At 38.6% G+C, this 18,538-nt stretch overlaps 1 protein-coding gene across 7 annotated transcripts in view; it reads left to right on the top strand.

The window, feature by feature from the left end:
- Positions 1-18,538, top strand: part of Grk4 (G protein-coupled receptor kinase 4) — a 69,796-nt gene that overhangs the window by 6,014 nt on the left and 45,244 nt on the right. For 6 of the 7 annotated variants that reach the window (XM_050140907.1, XM_050140906.1, XM_050140909.1 and 3 more), the window contains exons 5-7: positions 10,392-10,498; positions 15,601-15,693; positions 17,142-17,205. In XM_050140907.1, the coding sequence (XP_049996864.1) occupies positions 10,392-10,498; positions 15,601-15,693; positions 17,142-17,205 (264 nt within the window). The remainder of the gene's footprint in view (positions 1-10,391; positions 10,499-15,600; positions 15,694-17,141; positions 17,206-18,538) is intronic. The other variant, XM_050140910.1, reaches the window with a different exon arrangement.

The following is an 18,538-nucleotide window of genomic DNA, read 5'->3' as shown; positions in this document are numbered from 1 at the left end:
TAAATATTTATTTATTTATTATGCATACAATATTCTCTCTGTGTGCCTGTCTGCAGGCCAGAAGAGGGCACCAGACCTCTTTACAGATGGTTGTGAGCCACCATGTGGTTGCTGGGAATTGAACTCAGAACCTTTGGAAGAACAGGCAATGCTCTTAACCACTGAGCCATCTCTCCAGCCCCCTGGGTTTCGTTTTTTTAAAAAAATGTTAATGGGTGTTTTGTTTGGTTTGGTTTGGTTTTTCGAGACAGGGTTTCTCTGTGATTTTGGAGCCTGTCCTGGAACTACCTCTTGTAGACCAGGCTGGTCTTGAACTCACAGAGATCCGCCTGCCTCTGCCTCCCGAGTGCTGGGATTAAAGGCATGCACCACCACCGCCCGGCTTGGGTGTTTTGTTTATTTGTGCACCACATGTGCACAAAACAGGGAACCAGGTCTCCTGAAACTGAAATTACAGACAGTTGTGAGTTGCTTTATGGGTACTGGGAATTGAACCTGGGTCCTGTGGAAGAGCAGGCAGTAGGTGCTCTTAACTGCTGAGTCATCTCTTCAGCCCCAGTTTTTATTTCTCTTTTCTAACTAGGTTCTTAAAGTTTAGGGTATTGCCGTATTAATATAAGTAATGTCCCATGCCAAAGTAGTGTCCCGTGACAGAGGTAGAGGGTATATCCCAGCATGTTAAATCTAACCACTTGCCACCAAAGAAAGCTTTTCATTTGTTTGTCTTTTGTTTTGAGACGGGGTTTCTTTGTATAGCTTTGAGTGGCTAATTGTTTCAGCAGTCATTAGTTGCCTGTAGTTTTTTGTCAAGGGGTGGGATGCTGAAAATTTTTACTGCTTTTGGTTAACATATCTATTAATACACCATTTTTCTGGTCTTGTTTATGCAGCCATTTCTGTTTCATAGCAGACTTCCAGGTATTCTGGCTCTTATAGTCTTTCTGCCCCTTCTTCTGTGATATTCTTTGAGCCATTGATACGGGAGCTGTAATATAGATATATCTTTTTTTGAAGTAATTAATTTTTTGTGTGTGTGTTCATTGGTGTTTTGGCTGCTTGTATGTCTGTGTGAGTATGTCAGAAACCTTACAACTGTGGTTACAGGCAGGTGTGAGTTGCCATGTGGATACTGGGAATTGAACCTAGGTTCTCTGGAAGAGCAGTCAGTGCTCATAGCCTCTGAGCCAACTCTCCAGCCCTAGATAAACTTTTCTTTTCTTTCTTTTTTTGTTTTTGTTTTTGTTTAGTTTTGTTCTGTTTTTCAAGACATGGTTTCCCAGTGTAGCTCTGGCTATTCTGGAACTCACTCTGTAGACCAGGCTGACCTGGAACTCATAGAGATCCACGTGCCTCTGCCTCCCAAGTGCTGAGATTAAAGTCAAACCATCATCACCCAGCTAGATACATCTTTTGAGATTAGGCTCCCAATGATCTCAGCAACACATCCAACTGTGGTTTTCTATGATAATCTCCATTTGCTTTATAGAGAGGCTTCTTGAATGAGGGGTGGTAGCTAGATTTATCTGTGGGTATAAGGGTGAGATTTAGAATAAGGTAACAGATTATGTTTATTTTAGTCACTGTTATGTTGTGAAGTGAAACTTAAGTCCTTTGTACGTCCAGACCCAGATCAGGAGCCAATGTTTTTCAGCAAAAGCAGCTTATTAAAACTTGTTATAACTGAAATTAATGCTATAAATAACTTCCTTTCTGATCAGTAGGCTGTTTAGCAGTACGAGAGAGATGGCTTAATTGCTAAGAGCTTACTGTACAAGCATGAGGACCCAAGTCTAGATCACTAACACTCATATAAAATATTGATACACACCTGTAGTTTTCGTTCTGGGTCAGTGGAGATATGAGCAACTTAGGGGCTTGATGGCCAGTCAGTAAGCTCCAGGTTCAGTACACACATCTATATGTATACACAGAGAGACAGAGACAGAGAGGCAGAGATCATCCTCAGTTCTGGGAAGTGTCCTATATTGTAACAGTAGAAGTGTTACTAGCAATGGTAGTTAACATTAGTGACTACTTTAAGCCTTATGCATGTAATAAATCACTTCATCTTCACAACAACCTGGTGATGTACTTACTATTTTTATGTGATTGGATTGAAAGGCATAGTTATGTAATGTATCCAAACTTGCACAGCTAGTAGATAGAGGTGCCAGGAGCAAACATGTAGAGACTGAGGTATCACATGGGAGAAGGACAGGGACTGAATTGTAAAACCAAAAAGTCAGCCTTGTCGAAAATAGGGGGAAATGGGGATAGAGCAATTTGAATAAGAGGGAATCAAAGGAGTGGAAAGATTCTGATTGTCCTTTAGCACAATAGGGTAATTATTAGTTGAAACACCCTGATATGTTTCAAATTGACTAGAAGAGTATGAAATTCTCAGGGTACATCAATAATGATTAGATAGAAATGATAGAGATAGAAATTCTTATTACTCTGATTGATGAATACACATTGCTGTATAGGCATTTAATTACTATAATGTACTCCATAAAGATGAACAGAGTTTTGGCTAGACATGATGGTGCATATCTTAAATCCCAGCACTCAGGAGACAAAATCAGGTGGATTTCTGTTTGAGGCCAGTTTGGTTTATATAGTGACTTTTATCTAGGCTAGCCAGGACTACATCCTGAAACTCTTACTCAAAAATTAGCAAAAAAGAATAAAAGATAATACAAAGTTTAAGGATAATATTAGAGAAGGGCAAAAAGAGAATGTAGGAAGGGGCATGCCTATTCTCTAGACCAGTGGTTTTCAATTTAGGCGTCCACCTAAGGCCATTGGAAATAGCAGATAGTTTATATTATGATTCATAATAGTAGCAAAATTACACTTATGAAGTAGCAATGAAAATATTTTTATGATTGGGGTCACTACAGCATGAGAAACTGTATTAAAGGGTTACTGCATTACAAAGCTTGAGTACCACTGCTCTAGGTGGACATTAATCCTTTCAGGAAGGCTCTGTACTTGTGACCTAAACATTTCTTGAAGATCCTAGATCCCCATATCTCTGAAATGCCAGCTAAATCTCAACCTATAGCATTTGGTGAAAGATTTTTGTGAACTTCCTTTTTTCCCCTTTTAAAAAATGTATTTGTATGTGTGTGGTATGTGTACATGTATGTATGTGCTTGAGTATCAGTACACATGTGTGCATGTGCTTCTTGAGGCCTGAGGTTGATATTAGAATATTCCTTGATTGTTCGTCTTTCTTTCTTTCTTTTTTTTTTTTTTTTTTGGTTTTCTGAGACAGGTTTTCTCTGTGGCTTTGGAGCCTGTCCTGGAACTAGCTCTGTAGACCAGGCTGGTCTCGAACTCACAGAGATCCGCCTGCCTCTGCGCCCCCCCCCCCCCCCCGAGTGCTGGGATTAAAGGCGTGCGCCACCATCGCCCAGCTGATTGTTCTTCTTTTTAAAAACATTTTTAAAATTTATTTTTGAGATTTAATTTTTGTTTTATATGAATGGTTGTTTTGCCTGCATGTATGTCTGTATACCATGTGTATGCAGTGCCCATGGAGGGTAGAAAAGGGTGTCAGATCCCTTAGAACTGGAGTTACAGATGGTTGTGAGTTGCCATGTGGGTTCTGGGACCCAAAACTGGGTCCTCTGGAAGAACTAACTGCTGAATCATTTCTACAGCCCCTTATTTTATTTTTGATATATATATGAGTGTTTTGCCAGCATTATATTTGTACACAACTTGTATGCAGTGCCTTAATGAAGTTAGAAGAAGGTGTCAGACTCAGATGGCTGTTCTGACCCTGGATTTCCACATGACCCTCAGTAGCAACATGGGCCACAGACTTCAACACAGATTCTGGCTGTGATAAGACCCAGACATGGTCCTTGGCATTACCCCCTTGGTTGGCAGTAGCTGGTTCTGGATGTCACTGTGGCCCCAGGTGGTGGCACTGGCCACCCAGACCAGCATAGCCCAGAAGCAGCATGGCCTTTTTACACAATTTGGCACCAGGTGGCAGCCCAGACCTAATGAATCCACATAGCTCCCTTGGCAATAAAAGCCATGGACATCAAGACAGACCCTGACTGCGTAGAGTCACAGACCCAGATATGGTCCCCAGCCCTGACCAGGAAGTCACCATGACCCTGAATAGTAGTATGTGTCTCTTAGGTCTGTATGGCCCTTAATGCAGCATGGTCTCTGGGCACCAATATGGTCCCAGATGGCCGATTAGACCACAGGAAACCACATGGCCCTCGGTTCCAACAGAAGCAACAGAAGCCACAGACATTGACTCAGACCCTAGCTGCAAGTCCACGACCTAGACATGGTCCTCGGCAGCAATGCAGACCTGGATGACACCATGGCTCCGGGTGGCAGCACAGGCCACTCAGATCAGCATGGCTCCAGTGGTGTCATGACTCTTGGACACCTACATGGTTACTGGCTATTGTTATTTATCATTTATTAAAAATTAAAACTTGGGGATAGATATTAAGGATATAAACCTGAGAGAGCCAGGTGGTGGTGGTGCATGCCTTTAATCCCAACACTTGGGAGACAGAGTCTTCAGAGTTCCAGAACAGGCTCCAAAGCTATGGAGAAAACCTGTCTTGAAAAACCAAATAAATAAATAGATAAATAACAAACCTGAGAGAACTGCAAGTGACCATGACACATCACTACCACCAATTTCCTGGCTTAAAAAAGGCATGTAACCACATGGCCCACCTCTTCCTCTTCTGAGGACCTCTTTTTCTCTTCTGAGTCCTTCAGGGAACTCTGTGAATGATTCCAGTCAGCTGAATGTGAACCCTGCCCGACTCCACTGGATATCAGACCACAATACAGACAAAATTCCCATGACATTTCTCCTTTTTTGTAAGAATGATTAACAGGTATTTTCTAAATAGAAAGGAAAGTTATTAACAAAATGAAAGTATACAGTAAGAACAGTTATCTAGTAAGAAATACATTCATAACATCCAGTCCATTTGTATTTGTCAAATTTAGAGAAAATCCTTCATTTGCATTTTCTCCTGATAAATCTAAAGTTTCATACCTAATTTACTTTTTTTATTTTTAATTTTTTTTCCTAATTTACTTTCTTACAAGATTAAGCAGCACTGTAAATGTCTTCAACCTCATTAAAGATCTGAGACAGGGCTGGAGAGATGGCTCAGAGGTTAAGAGCACTGACTGCTCTTCCAAAGATCCTGAGTTCGATTCCCAGCAACCATATGGTCTCACAACCATCTGTAATGGGGTCTGGTGCCCTCTTCTAGCCTGCAGACATACATGGAAGGAATGCTGGATACATAATAAATAAATAATAATAATAATAATAAAGATCTGAGGTGGAAATATTACCTGAGCAAACAAGACGTGCAGAGCAAATAATTTTAAGAAATGACAGAAATAGCTGGCTGCCTGGACAGTGGTCATCTTAGGTTCCTCAGTGATGTTGATATATCCAGCTTTGACCTGTAATTTTGGCCTGTAGGCCTAGATTATCTGACAGACATTTTTGAGAAACAGGAAATTATGAGTGACCATCCTACCCTGTCTTGGCAATGCCCAGCAGTTGCTTTTTTTGTGTTCTGTTTGTCCAGTTTGGACAGCATACTGTCAACAATTGAAGCAAGGGCAGCTTCTTGCCCAAATGGTTAGCTTTTGCCACAAAGACGATAAGCTCCATATAGAGGTACCTCAATGTCCAACATCCTTTTTTGAAGTAGAACAGTGCCACATAGAACAGATGTGTCTCCTTGTAAAGAAAAGCCTGATGTTATTAAAACATTTTAAATGCTATATTATGTAGGTCTTTAAAGTGTTTGAAGACCACCTATCTAAAATATATCTCTATAACCTTGAAAACATACCTAACATGACTATAAGTTTGATAGTTATGAATGATTATTAACTTGTATGTTTTTATTATCTTAAATAACTTTCAAGGGCTAAAACTTTACATTAAATGCGCTGTGTAGGTACAATATTTTAAAAAATAGAAACATACATATGGTATAACAAAAATAACCTTAAGTTTGTATCAATATACAAAAATATCTTAATAGAAGAAACATGCTGGGCAGTGGTGGTGCAAGCCTTTAATCCCAGCACTTGGGAGGCAGGGGACAGAAGTAGGTGGTTCTCCGGGAGTTTGAGGCCAACCAAGCAAATTCCAGTACAGCCAGTACTGCTACACAGAGAAACCCTGCCTCAAAAAAAAAAAAAAAAGAAAAGAAAAGAAAAGAAAGTTTTAAGCTGGAAAGATGGCTCAGTGGTTAAGAGCACTGGCTGTTCTTCTACAGGACCTGGACTCAATTCCTTGCATCCATGTGGCCGTCTGTAATTTCAGTTCCAGGCTACCCAATGCCCTCATACAGATATACGTGGAGGCAAAACACCAATGCACATAAATAAGAAAAGTTTTAAAATGTTGAAATAAATCCAAGGGACATGAAATTAGTAATATAATAGTCCCTAGATTTTGGTTTTCTTCTTTTTCATACCAGGTAGCTCTTCTGACATGAGACAGACTTTGGATTTTTTTTTTCTCAAGCATTCTTGAGTTTAGATGCCCACACTCCAACTCCAAAACCAGCTATAGTTTTTAAAAGGGACTACATAAAGACCATATACCTAACATGTCTTTAGAGAACAGCAAAAAAGCATTCTGAAAGATTTATGAAATTGTATCCTGTTAGAAGTGTACTATATATAGTATTAGGTCAAGTTACTTCTTTTCTTGGGACATTTTTTTCTGGATGATTCTCTCTTCTTCAGATGCTTCATTTGTCCAAAAGTATAGTGTCATTTCAATTGTATTTTAATAAATAAAAAACAGTCTCACTGGTCAGTCTTACAGACCAGGTTATGGTAACACACATCTTTAATTCCAGTAGCCATAAAGACAAGCACCTTTAATCCCAGTAGCCACACTAGTTGCCATAGAAACTGGATGGTACACGCCTTTAATCGCGGTGGTGAAAGTCTTTAATCCCAGCCCTAGAGAAGAGGAAACAGCTTTTAACACAGTCTCATTCTAAGATTCCTAGAGACAGGATTGCCATTTCAGTCTGAGGTCTAGGTAAGACAGAGGTCTTCAGATTGCTTAGTTGGATACTTTTATTCTCCTGAAAAGAGAAAAATAAAACCCTGCCCCAACCATGACTTTGGGAAGTTTTCCTTTTTGCCAGGTTGAATTGCCATGCTGTTTGATGCTGATTGACTCTCGAGGGGTCTCTCATGTTCAAATCAAATCTTTATCAATTTTGATGGTATCCATAGCTTTTCTTCTCCTGTGGAAACAAAAGCAAAACCACTTCCCCAGTGTAACACATATCCTGGTTTCTATTCTGTCGTCCACACATCTTTAAAGTATATAGGCTGATTTAGTTCAATGGTTTTTTCTTTTTTTTTTTTTTGTTCAATGTTTTTTTCTTTTTTTTTCCAATGGTTTTTTTCTATTCAATGTCTCTCTGTAGCTGTTGTTTTCTTTTTCATTAGCATTTTAAAATTTAAAGTTAATTAAGCAATGTGCAGTCTATCTCTAAGGGTCTTTATTACCCCTTTCTGTTTATTAAGCCTATCTTTTTAAGTGCGATTAGATTTTGCTATAACTGCTTCCTGTAGGATCGTTTGGTATACTTGTAATATGCTTTATGTTGTAATAATGAAAAAAAAACTCTTTAATTTTACTAGAGACATGCTGGAGCAATTGTCTGTCTTAATTTGTACAGGTACTTGGTTAATGGTCATTACCTCTAACAAGTGTGTGATTACAGAATCAGCCTTTTCTGAACTCATGCAGTTGCCCATTGAAATCCTGATTATGTATCTGTGGTATGGTGCACATACTTTGATTTTCCAAGCTCCGCAAAATGAAACATAGTCATTTGCCAAATTTCATTTTTTTGAGTACCCTTAGTACTTCATGCAGATAGTGGAATTTGTTATTCTGTTCTTAAGAACCCATTCTGTGGGAACCAAAAAGCTAGAGGTGTTGGTGGTAATGGTGCTTGTAGTAGTAAAATTGACAAATAAAATGTTTAGTCAGTGCCTGCTTACAAAGGCTATACATACACACATATTTTCCTGTTTGTATGAAGATGAAAAATCTGAAGAGATATTTGTGTGATTTAAATTTTTAAACTGTAATTGAAAAATATACAATGAAATTTACATTAACCATTTCTTTGTTTTGTTTTTTGAGACAGAGTCTCTGTACTTAGCCCCAGTAGTCCTAGAAATATCTGTGTAAACTAGGGTGTCCTTGAAATCAGAGAGATCATCCTGCCTCTGACTCCTGGGATTAAAGGCATACACTACCACACCCAACAACTATTTCTTCTCAATGTAATATTAATTGATTAATTATTGATTATTTGAGAATTTCTTTCATGCATACAATGTATTTTGATAATATTTACTTCCCGTCTCCCCTCGAATTCCTCCCAGGTTCAATCCTCACACTCTACCTCCTCCTAATTTAAGTCTTCTTTTTTAAAAAATAATCCCGAGTCCTATTTGCACCATCCATAAACTCAAGGGTATGGAGCCATGCCCTGGAGTATGATTTGACTTATCAGGGACCACACCCTTAATGAAAACCAAGTCTTCTTTCCTCAAAAGCCAGTAGCCCCCTTTCTAAAGGTGGGGCTTATGAGCCCTTTCCCCTTCTTGCTAGATTGATGACTGACTTGAACGTGTGAAGGTTTTGTGCAGGCAGCCACAGCTAATGAAAGTTCATGAATGTAGTGGTCATGTCATATCCAGGAGATACCATTTTGATTCAGTTCTTCCCAACTTGTAGCTCTTGTAATCTTTCTATCCCCTCTTTTAAGAAGAGTACCCAAATCTTAGAGGTAAGGAACATGATGTCCCATTGTGACTGAGGATTCCATAAACACTTATTTACATTTTGATCAATTGTGATTTCTGCTTAACCACCTACCACAAAGTCCTCTAGTGTGGACTAAGAACTTTACTGATCTATGGGTATAAAGATACAAATTTAGAGAGCAGTTTCATTCTATGTCCTCTTAGCAAAATAATAATAATATGTTCACCCCTGGGGCCTTTGAACTCCTGGGTCATGGGTTTGGGGCTAGATTTACAGTAGTAGGCATGAGTTTCCTCTTATGGAATTGGTCTTAAATTCACCCGGAAAGTGATTTGTTATCCCCATAACATGTGCACTACAATTGCACCCATGAATATACCTCACTGTGCTGTCCATTGTTGCAGCTCACAGGGTTTACAGCTGGTTAAGACTGTGGATGATTTTCTCCCCGATAAGTACACACAGCACCTTCTGGTACTGTGAGAACAAATTAGTCAGGTGGAAGCTTCCTGGTCAATACCTGCTTAATGTCTCCATGTCCTGTGATTAGAGTGTGCGGTATCTGTTTCTAAGTGTATATAGTTCAGGAATGTTAAATACATTTACACAGCTATGTAAACAGTCTCTAGAACCTTTTTATCATTCAAAAAGAAAGCACTAACCTCAGCAGTTTGATCTCTTTTCTCTCCCATACATATCAATCACTCTTCTACTTCCTGCCATTTTCAGTTTAACTGCCCACATATATATCCATAAGTGAAATTAATACTTTTGAAACTGGCTTATTTTGTTCAGTGTAATGCCCTTAATGATCATTTATGTTGTAGAATAATTACTTTTCTAATGGTTTAAAATTAAGTAACTTTGCAGTGCTAGGGATTGAACTCAAGACAAGTATTATGACATGGGGCTATGTCCTTAGCCCAAGAATGTCCTTTTAAAAGCCTTTTCTTGCTCTGAATTGGTGGCTCAGTGGTTAAGAGCACTGACTGTCTTCCAGAGGTCCTGATTCTACTCTCAGTGCCCATTTGATGGCTCACAACTCCAGTTTCAGGGGATCTGATACCCTCCTGATTTCTGTTGGCTCTGCATACATGGTGCCCATTCATGCAAACAAAACATACATTATATAAGACAAAATCCTTTTTCCTTTTTATGTCTGTCCAGCCATGTCCAGTTCATGGACCTAGGCTGTTTTTCATGCTAGGCTTGTGCAGTACTAAACCCAGGTCTTGTTGCATGCTATATGCATATCCTATCTATCAACCATATCCCTAGTCCCGCTGTTCTTATTTTTGGCAAACAAGAGTGATATGGCAGTAGATGTGGATGTACAAATTCTTCTTGAGATCTTGTTTTCTGTTCTATACGTGTTTTGAGTTTTTAAGAACAGATCTAGAAAGCAGACTAAATGCTGGAGGGTGGTACTGGATTAGGACTTTGACTTAATATTTCATATACTCAAAAATTTATAGTAGGCATTATGTCCTTTGTATGATTGATAAACTATGAAAAAACTAATTTTTGTATATTTGGTTTATGCAATATTTAGAAGTCAGAAGTCCCCTTACCACAGATACCTTCAGCTGTTGTGAAAACCTGTAAATGGAATCTGAAGCAGAATTCCTCCCCTAAAAATGTTTTCCAGGAATGTGCTGGGTAAGTGTTCTATGCTCGACCTTGCATATATTATGGGTATTTGAGTTTGTTGAGACATAGTCTTATAAAGCCCAGGTGGGCTTCAAACTCACTTTGTAAGCTAAAGTTAGTCTTGAATTTCTGCCTTCTGAAGTTCTAAGATGGTAAGCATGTATCATGTGCTAGAACTGGCTTATGTACGTAGTAGTATCTATTGGTAACTTGGTAACTCCAAGATAGAGGATGACAGAAAGTCTTTTTTTTAAATCTTTATTTTATACAAGTTAAGTTTTTTTTTTTTTTTTTTTTTCGAGACAGGGTTTCTCTGTGGTTTTGGAACCTGTCCTGGAACTAGCTCTTGTAGACCAGGCTGGTCTCGAACTCACAGAGATTCGCCTGCCTCTGCCTCCCAAGTGCTGGGATTAAAGGCATGTGCCACTACCGTCCAGCGTTTTGTTTTTTCTTAAGACGGAGTTTCCCTGTATAATAGTCCTTCCTGTCCTGGAGCTCAGAACATTCACACATGTATACATGCACCACTCCCTACCTCTTGCTCCCTCTCTCTCTCTCTCTCTCTCTCTCTCTCTCTCTCTCTCTCTCTCTCTCTCTCTCTCTCTCTCTCTCTCTCGTTTAACAAGTTAAGTTCTTATCTGGATAGTTTTGCAATTAAGATGATCCCTTTCAGTAACTTTATGTAGAAATGGTTAAGTGATCACATGATCACATGTGCATAAAGGTTATATTGAAGCAGGCCATGATTGATGTCAAGCCCCAAGATAACAGGATTTCTATGATAATTTTGGGTCATCATTTCTCCACTTTCCAAAGTGCTTGTGTGTAGCTTGAAAGAGTCAAAAAATATTTTTTCTAGATCTAAGCATTTCCTGAAAGTATTTTTTCTCTGGATTTTTGAAACAGGACAGAAAAATTCTTTTTATTTATTTATTTGCGACTAGGAGCATTTATTAAAGTACAGTTTCACACAAATTGAAGACGATAGGGGTATGCAGCTGTACTAGTTGTCAGCTGTTTTTAGAAGTGGTAATTTTGCCTTTCACATTCATTTAGAAAATAGAAAAGGGGATGCATTTTAACTCATATGAACACAACATTGTCCCTGTATTAGAGTCAAACAGATAAAAGAAACCCCTGACCATTTTCCTTTATTTAACATTGGCAGAAGAATATTTAACATAAACTAGCAAGTTAGGTTAAACAATATAATAAATGTATGAATACCTAATACGTAAACAGTGACTTCTTGGTATTTATTTCAGGAATGAAAAATTAAATTATTATTTTCATCTTTTGTTTGTTTGTCAAGACAAGGTTTCTCTGTGTTACCCTGGCTGTCTTGGCTCATTTATATATATAGGGTGACCTTGAACTCACAGAGATTCACTTGCCTGTCCACCACCACCACCTGGCTACAAACTTAACACAAGATTTAATTTACCAAGTAGCAGTAGATGTTCCCCTTTTTAAAATTCCTTCACTATCTGAGGGGATAGTATGTACCAAAGCACCTGTCCGAAGATCTGAGGACAGCCTGCCAGACTCGGCTCTCTCTTCCTACCCTGTGGATGTTGGGAATTGAACTCATTGTCTGGCTTGGCAGAAAGTACTCTTGCATTGAGCCATCATAGTGGTCCCACAATATTTTTTAAAAATCATGGCAGGAGACAAGCGAAAGATACAAAGAAACCCGGCCTTTATTTTTTTTTTATTTTTCGAGACAGGGTTTCTCCGTAGCTTTTTGGTTCCTGTCCTGGAACTAGCTCTTGTAGACCAGGCTGGCCTCGAACTCACAGAGATCCGCCTGCCTCTGCCTCCCGAGTGCTGGGAATAAAGGCGTGCCCGGCAGAAACCCGGTCTTGAAACCACCCACACAAAATCAGAGCAGGAAAAGATTTGGGGCTTTTGAGCCATTTAGGTCTGTTGGAATGATTTAACCGTTTATTTGTTTTGTTTTTTGAGACAGGGTTTCTCTGTTGCTTTGGAGCCTGTCCGGGCATTAGCTCTGTAGACCAGGCTGGCCTCTAACTATCCTCCTGCCTCTGTCTCCCAAGTGCTGGGATTAAAAGCAGGTGAATCTCTGTGAGTTCAAGACCAGTCTGGTCTACAAAGCTGGTTCCAGGACCCCCTTCCAAAGCTAAAAAAATGAATGAATCAATCAATGAATCAATGCATGTTTTTTAGAAGGCTTTAGGGCTGATTAGTCCTTTCAGCACTTATTCTAGCCAATACAATAAAGGGAAAAGGGCATTCAAATTTAGTAGAAAGGACTAAAACTCTTTATTTATAGATAATGTAATCTTATATATATATATACAAGCCGAATGATTTCACAAAACTGATTAAACTGGATTGGCACTGTTACAACATCACCATTCAAAATTGTGTTTTTTATATATTAAAAGTCATAATAAAATAATAAAATTAATAATAAGATAGTTTTCTTTTTAAAAATTTTTTTATACATTTTTTATTGATATTTACTGAGCTCTACATTTTTCACTGCTCCCCTCCCTGCCTTTCTCCTCCTCCAAGGTCCTCATGCTCCCAATTTACTCAGGAGATCTTGTCTTTTTTTACTTTCTATTTCCCATGTAGATTAGATTTATATATGTCTCTCTTAGTGTCCGCACTGTTGTCTAAGTTCTCTAGGATTGTGGTTTGTAGGCTGGCTTTCTTTGGTTTACGTTTAAAAACCACCTATGAGTGAGTACATGTGATAATTTTCTTTCTGTGGGGAAGTACAGCAATCCAGTCCTGGGAGGATGACGAAGGACACAGTAATGGAGGTATGGATCACTCCAGGAAAAGAGCCAAAACCAGCTGAGTTCCTTGCTGAGGGCGAATGAAATACAGAATGGATAGTAGAGGAAGGGGAAGGCCACATGATCAGTTTCAAAACAATGATTATAATTGACATGAGTGTTTTTGTTATGTTTTGTTAAGAATTTGTTTGTAACTTCTTATGTGAGAATGGAGCATAAAAATGAGGTAGACTAATGTCTCAGGCAATAGCAACTTTATTCAGAATATCAGGCAGTTTATACTCTGAGAGTTAAGAAGAATCACATTACTAAGATGTTCAATCACAAGGAACAACATGCTTTTCCATAGAGACATATAAAGAAATAACAATAGTCAGCTGTAATGAATAAAGTAAAGTAAACTCATTCCTCTCTTCTATACCTAGGAGGGGCATGAAAACACATTTCAAGAACAAATGTGTGTTTTTAAAGAACAGGTCCCAAGTGCTCAGTTAATAATATTTCCTTCTTGGGTCTCTGAGGGAGTTGAAGACTAAGTAGTTATAGTTTCTCTTGTTTACCAGACTCAGAAAAGTAATGCACTAAAGAAATGTAAAGTATATAAGGTTTAGAGACATAAAAAGATAATTTTGAGTTGTTAATACAAGTTATAATAGAAAGTGAATTAGGTACAACACTTTGGACTCACCAAGATAGGATATAGATAATGGAGTATTTTCTCTGAATCTGTCACACACAAATGGACTAGGCATTGTTGATGTACTTATTGTCTGAATATATGTAATTATTGTACTTACTGCATATCGTTTTTCTTATATTAGTTATAGCCTTCTTTATTTTAGCCAAAAGTGGGAAATGTAATATTGTGTTTGTGTTTTAATAACTAAAGTTTGCCTGAAGGACCAGAGTGCCAAGCTAAACCACTAGAAGCTAGGCAGTAGTGGCACACACCTTTAATTTTAGAACTTGGGGGACAGATAGATCTTTGTTAGTTCTAGACCACTGTGGGCTACACGAAATTGATCCAGTATAAAAGAGAAACAGCTCACCCCAGCACTTGGGAGTCATACACCTTTAATCCCAGCACCAGGGTGGTAGAGAGAGGAGTGATATGGCTGGGCCGAGAGAAATATAAGGCAGGAGGAGACAGGATCTCAGTGTAGTCTGAAGAGCAGTGCAGTCTGAGACAGTCAGTCTGAGGAGCAGTGCAGTCGGAGGACAGGATCATCCCTTTGATATGAGCATTGGTAGAAGTAAGAACTAGTGACTGGCCACTCTGCTTCTCTGATCCTTCAGCTTCCACCCCCTGATAACTGACTCCGAGTTTTTATTACTAAGACCTATTAGAATTTGTGCTACAGTCTTATTTTCTTGGAGTTTTTTCATAAGAACTCAGAATTCTTTTACACTACTTCATTCTTAGACCTTGTTCCAACCGTTAATCATATTTGAGTTTGAGATACTACAAGACTGTCCCTCAAAGGGACTTTGCCACCTATATTAAAATCTATAATGTGTTCACAATTGTACATGGGATAGTCATATTAGGCATAATCATGACCTGGTTATTGTTTTCATTTGGAAATTATGACATAAGGAAATATGATTGTGTATAAAGTTGTGATGGCTATTCTTGGTTGTCAACTTGTCTACATCTGTAATTAACTAAAGCCCAAGTGGTTGGGTTCACCTGTAAGGGATTCTTTCTTTTTTCTTTTTTTAAGATTTATTTACTTATGTTAACAGTGTTCTGTACTGTGCACTAGACTCATTACAGATGGTTGTGAGCTACCATGTGGTTGCTGGGAATTGAACTCAGGTCCCTTGGAAGAGCAGCCAGCACTCTTAACCGCTGATTTTTTCCTAATTAAATCATTGGAAACAGGAAGATCGACACTAAATCCAGATTTTATAAGGTGGTAAGATCTGCCTTAAATCTGGGCCACACATTCTGGTGGTAACCTATATAAAGGACATAGAAGAAGGAAGCTCTTGCTCTTTGCCTGCTTGCCCTCACTCTCTTTGGAAAATTTATTTTTTTACATTAGAGCCATTTCTTTGGAATTCCATTGTATGCTAAAGACCATATCCAGCCTTGTAGATTGAACAACTACTGTATTCTTGATTTTCCGTTGGTAGACCGCTATTGTTGAACTAGCTAGACTTTCAGAGAGTAAAGGGATTCCATTTCTTTAAAATATTTTGTATGTTCACTGATGATACCAGAATCTATGTTCTTCTATAATGGCAGTTTCTATATACCGAATTGTGCATAAAGCACCTTTCTCAGTGAATGCTTTTTAACTATGATAAATGTATATAACTGGATCAAATCTTTTCTAGAATTGTCTATACCTATTTGAGTGAAAAACCATTTGAAGAATACCAAAACAGTCCACACTTCTGTCGATTTTTACAATGGAAATGGCTAGAAAGGTATGTTTTAATTTAATTCTGAATGAAAGTAACTTTTTACAATGCATACTATTCAATGTTCAGTTCAGTTTTCTACATGTCAAAATATTACTGAAAATCTTGAGTTGTATGTATTATTTTACATGGAAATCTTTAGTAGGTGGAATGTTATATAATTCCTTCTGATTCAGTGGACCCTGTTCTCTTTCTTTAAAATGGCAGTTAACTCTCATTGTACATTTAGGAAATGAAACATTTTGGCTTTATAGTAATGCAATGCAGTGGTTGAAACTCTGCAGTCTAAGCCTCTGTTCAGATTCTTGCTAGCTGTGAGGTATTAGGCAAGTGACTTAACCACTATGAGCTATAGATCCTTTTTAAAAAGAGACACTCATATACCTATTTTAGTTAGAGTTTCTATTGCTGTGAAGACGCTATGACCATTTCAACTCTTATAAAGGAAAACATTAAATTGGGGCTGACTTAAAGTCCAAAGGTCTGGTCTATTATCATCCTGGTGGGAAGCATAGCAACACATAGGCTAACATGATGCTTGAAAGGTAGAGTTCTACTTCTACATTCAGATCATCAGGCAGCAGAAAGAGAGTGACACTGGGCCTGTCTTGGGCTTCTGAAAACCCAAAGCCCACCCCCAGTGATATACTTCTCCAACAAGGCCACATCTACTACAATAAGGCCATACCTCCCAATAGTGCCACTCCCTATGAGTCTGTGGGGGCCGTTTTAATTCAAACCACCATATCTATGCTGCTTCACTCTTGCTGGGAAATGTATGTACAATGTGTAGACCAGTGTTTGGTGAACCAAAGAAATGCCACAAAAGCATCAGCTGCTATTAGTACTTTGTGATTATTATTTCTAAAATTAATAGTCGACACCCCCCCACACACACACACTTTTTGAGATTAGGTTTTATTATGTTGTCTGGTTGGCTTGGAACTTACTATGTAGACCGGGCTGGCCTTAAACAGAGATCTGTTTTCCGCTGCCTTCTGAGTACTACAATTAAAGATATGTGCCACCATCCCCAGCATACATGCATATATATGCATGTTACATTTTGAGGTACTTTACTTAAAGGAAAGTGTGATATGTTTATGTAGTTTTCCTCAGCAGCCTTTTGACAGGTTGTAAAGTATGCCAAAAATTGATCCATGAAGTGTAGACATACATACTTCCTAGAATGGGCTGCTTGTGTATTCATCTTAAATTAGAATAACCAATCTGTTGTATATTTTGTGTCAATGATTTTAGTAAATTTTAAATGTGCTTGTTTCTCTTAGTAAAAAATTGAGAGTTGTGAGTCCTGATCATAGACATCTTTGTCTCGGGCACTGTTTCAGGCAACATGGGCCAACAGATAGGACTAACACAAGCTCTAAATAGGCTTTTCTATTTTAAAATAACAGTGCAGTGTGAGATCTGAAACTTTTTTTTCAATTGGTTAGGCAGCCAGTAACAAAGAAAACGTTCAGACACTACAGAGTACTAGGAAAAGGCGGGTTTGGAGAGGTAAGTAACCTGTGCCAGTTCCGGCAGTACTTCTGTTAGAAAGGTAGCCAAGTCCTCTACACACATGAGCTCAGGTAATGTATCAACTTTATCTGTATACTTATCTTCTTATGGTTCTTTTTGAGAATAGTTTCAGGCAACTTGATATGAAGGTGAATTTTTGAGCTTTTAAAACAATAACAACAAAAACTTTATCTTTGTGACTTCACTTTCCATTTTCCATTCTGGCAGAGTTATGTTTCATGCTTGATATTTAAGTTAAGCAGACTGAAAAACTTGTGAAATTTCTGTTATTCAGGACTAGCTCTAAAATTTATGTTGCATAGAGTGTTGTTTATTTTTGAAGAGATGATGTCTCACCCAAGTTGTCTCTTAACTCCTAGGTTTAATAACTCCTGCCACCTCAGCAAACTGGGACTACAAATACATGCCACTGTAGCTAATCAGAGGACATTGGCAAATATGCTTATTTAACTCATTTGTGTTTAGACATTGTCCTACTTTGCTTTCTGCTGCCTTGATTAAAACACCATGACCAAAAGAATCTTAGGGAGGAAAGGGTTTGTTTGTCTAACACTTTTAGTGCTCAGACTATCATCAGGGAATGCCACAGCATGAATTCAAAGCAGGAATTTGAAGCAGCACCATGGATGAATGATGTTACTGTCTTCTTCCTCTAGGTTGTGCTCAGCCAGTTTTCTTATTAAGCCCAGGGCCATCTGCCCAGGGGTGTGACTGCCTGTAGTAGCTGCGCCCTCTTCTATCAGTTAACTATCAAGGTAACCCACAGACATGCCCCAAGGCAGTCTGGTGGAGGCTATTCATCAATCGAAATTTCCTATTCCAAATTCTAGGTTGCATCAAGCTGATAGTAAAAACAAACCAGTATAGGTACAGATGTACCTTATACCTGCATTAAAAGGTGTTCAGGGCCTCTTTTGATGCCTTTTGTGCCTGTAATTGGGAGTTAGGAAGGTAACAAGTTTTAGACTAGCTTGGATTATATAGTGAGACCCTGTCTGAAAAAAAAAAAGTGTCCAGATCTAGGGACATAGAAAATGGTATAGCCCTAGCTTCCCATATACAAATCCTTAAGTATGATACTCAACACCTTTTAAAAAAGTATTTTAGCCGGGCGGTGGTGGCGCACGCCTTTAATCCCAGCACTCAGGAGGCAGAGGCAGGCGGATATCTGTGAGTTCGAGACCAGCCTGGTCTAGTTCCAGAGCTAGTTCCAGGACAGGCTCCAAAAACCACAGAGAAACCCTGTCTCGAAAAACCAAAAAAAAAAAAAAGTATTTTAAAATGTGTGAATTCAGAAAATCCTAGGGAA

The sequence above is a fragment of the Alexandromys fortis genome, unplaced genomic scaffold (genome assembly GCF_014885135.2).
Source record: "Alexandromys fortis isolate MF-2015 unplaced genomic scaffold, M_Fortis_MF-2015_v1.1 scaffold_7, whole genome shotgun sequence".
NCBI lineage: Eukaryota > Metazoa > Chordata > Mammalia > Rodentia > Cricetidae > Alexandromys > Alexandromys fortis.
This window is presented reverse-complemented; position numbering and strand designations above follow the sequence as displayed.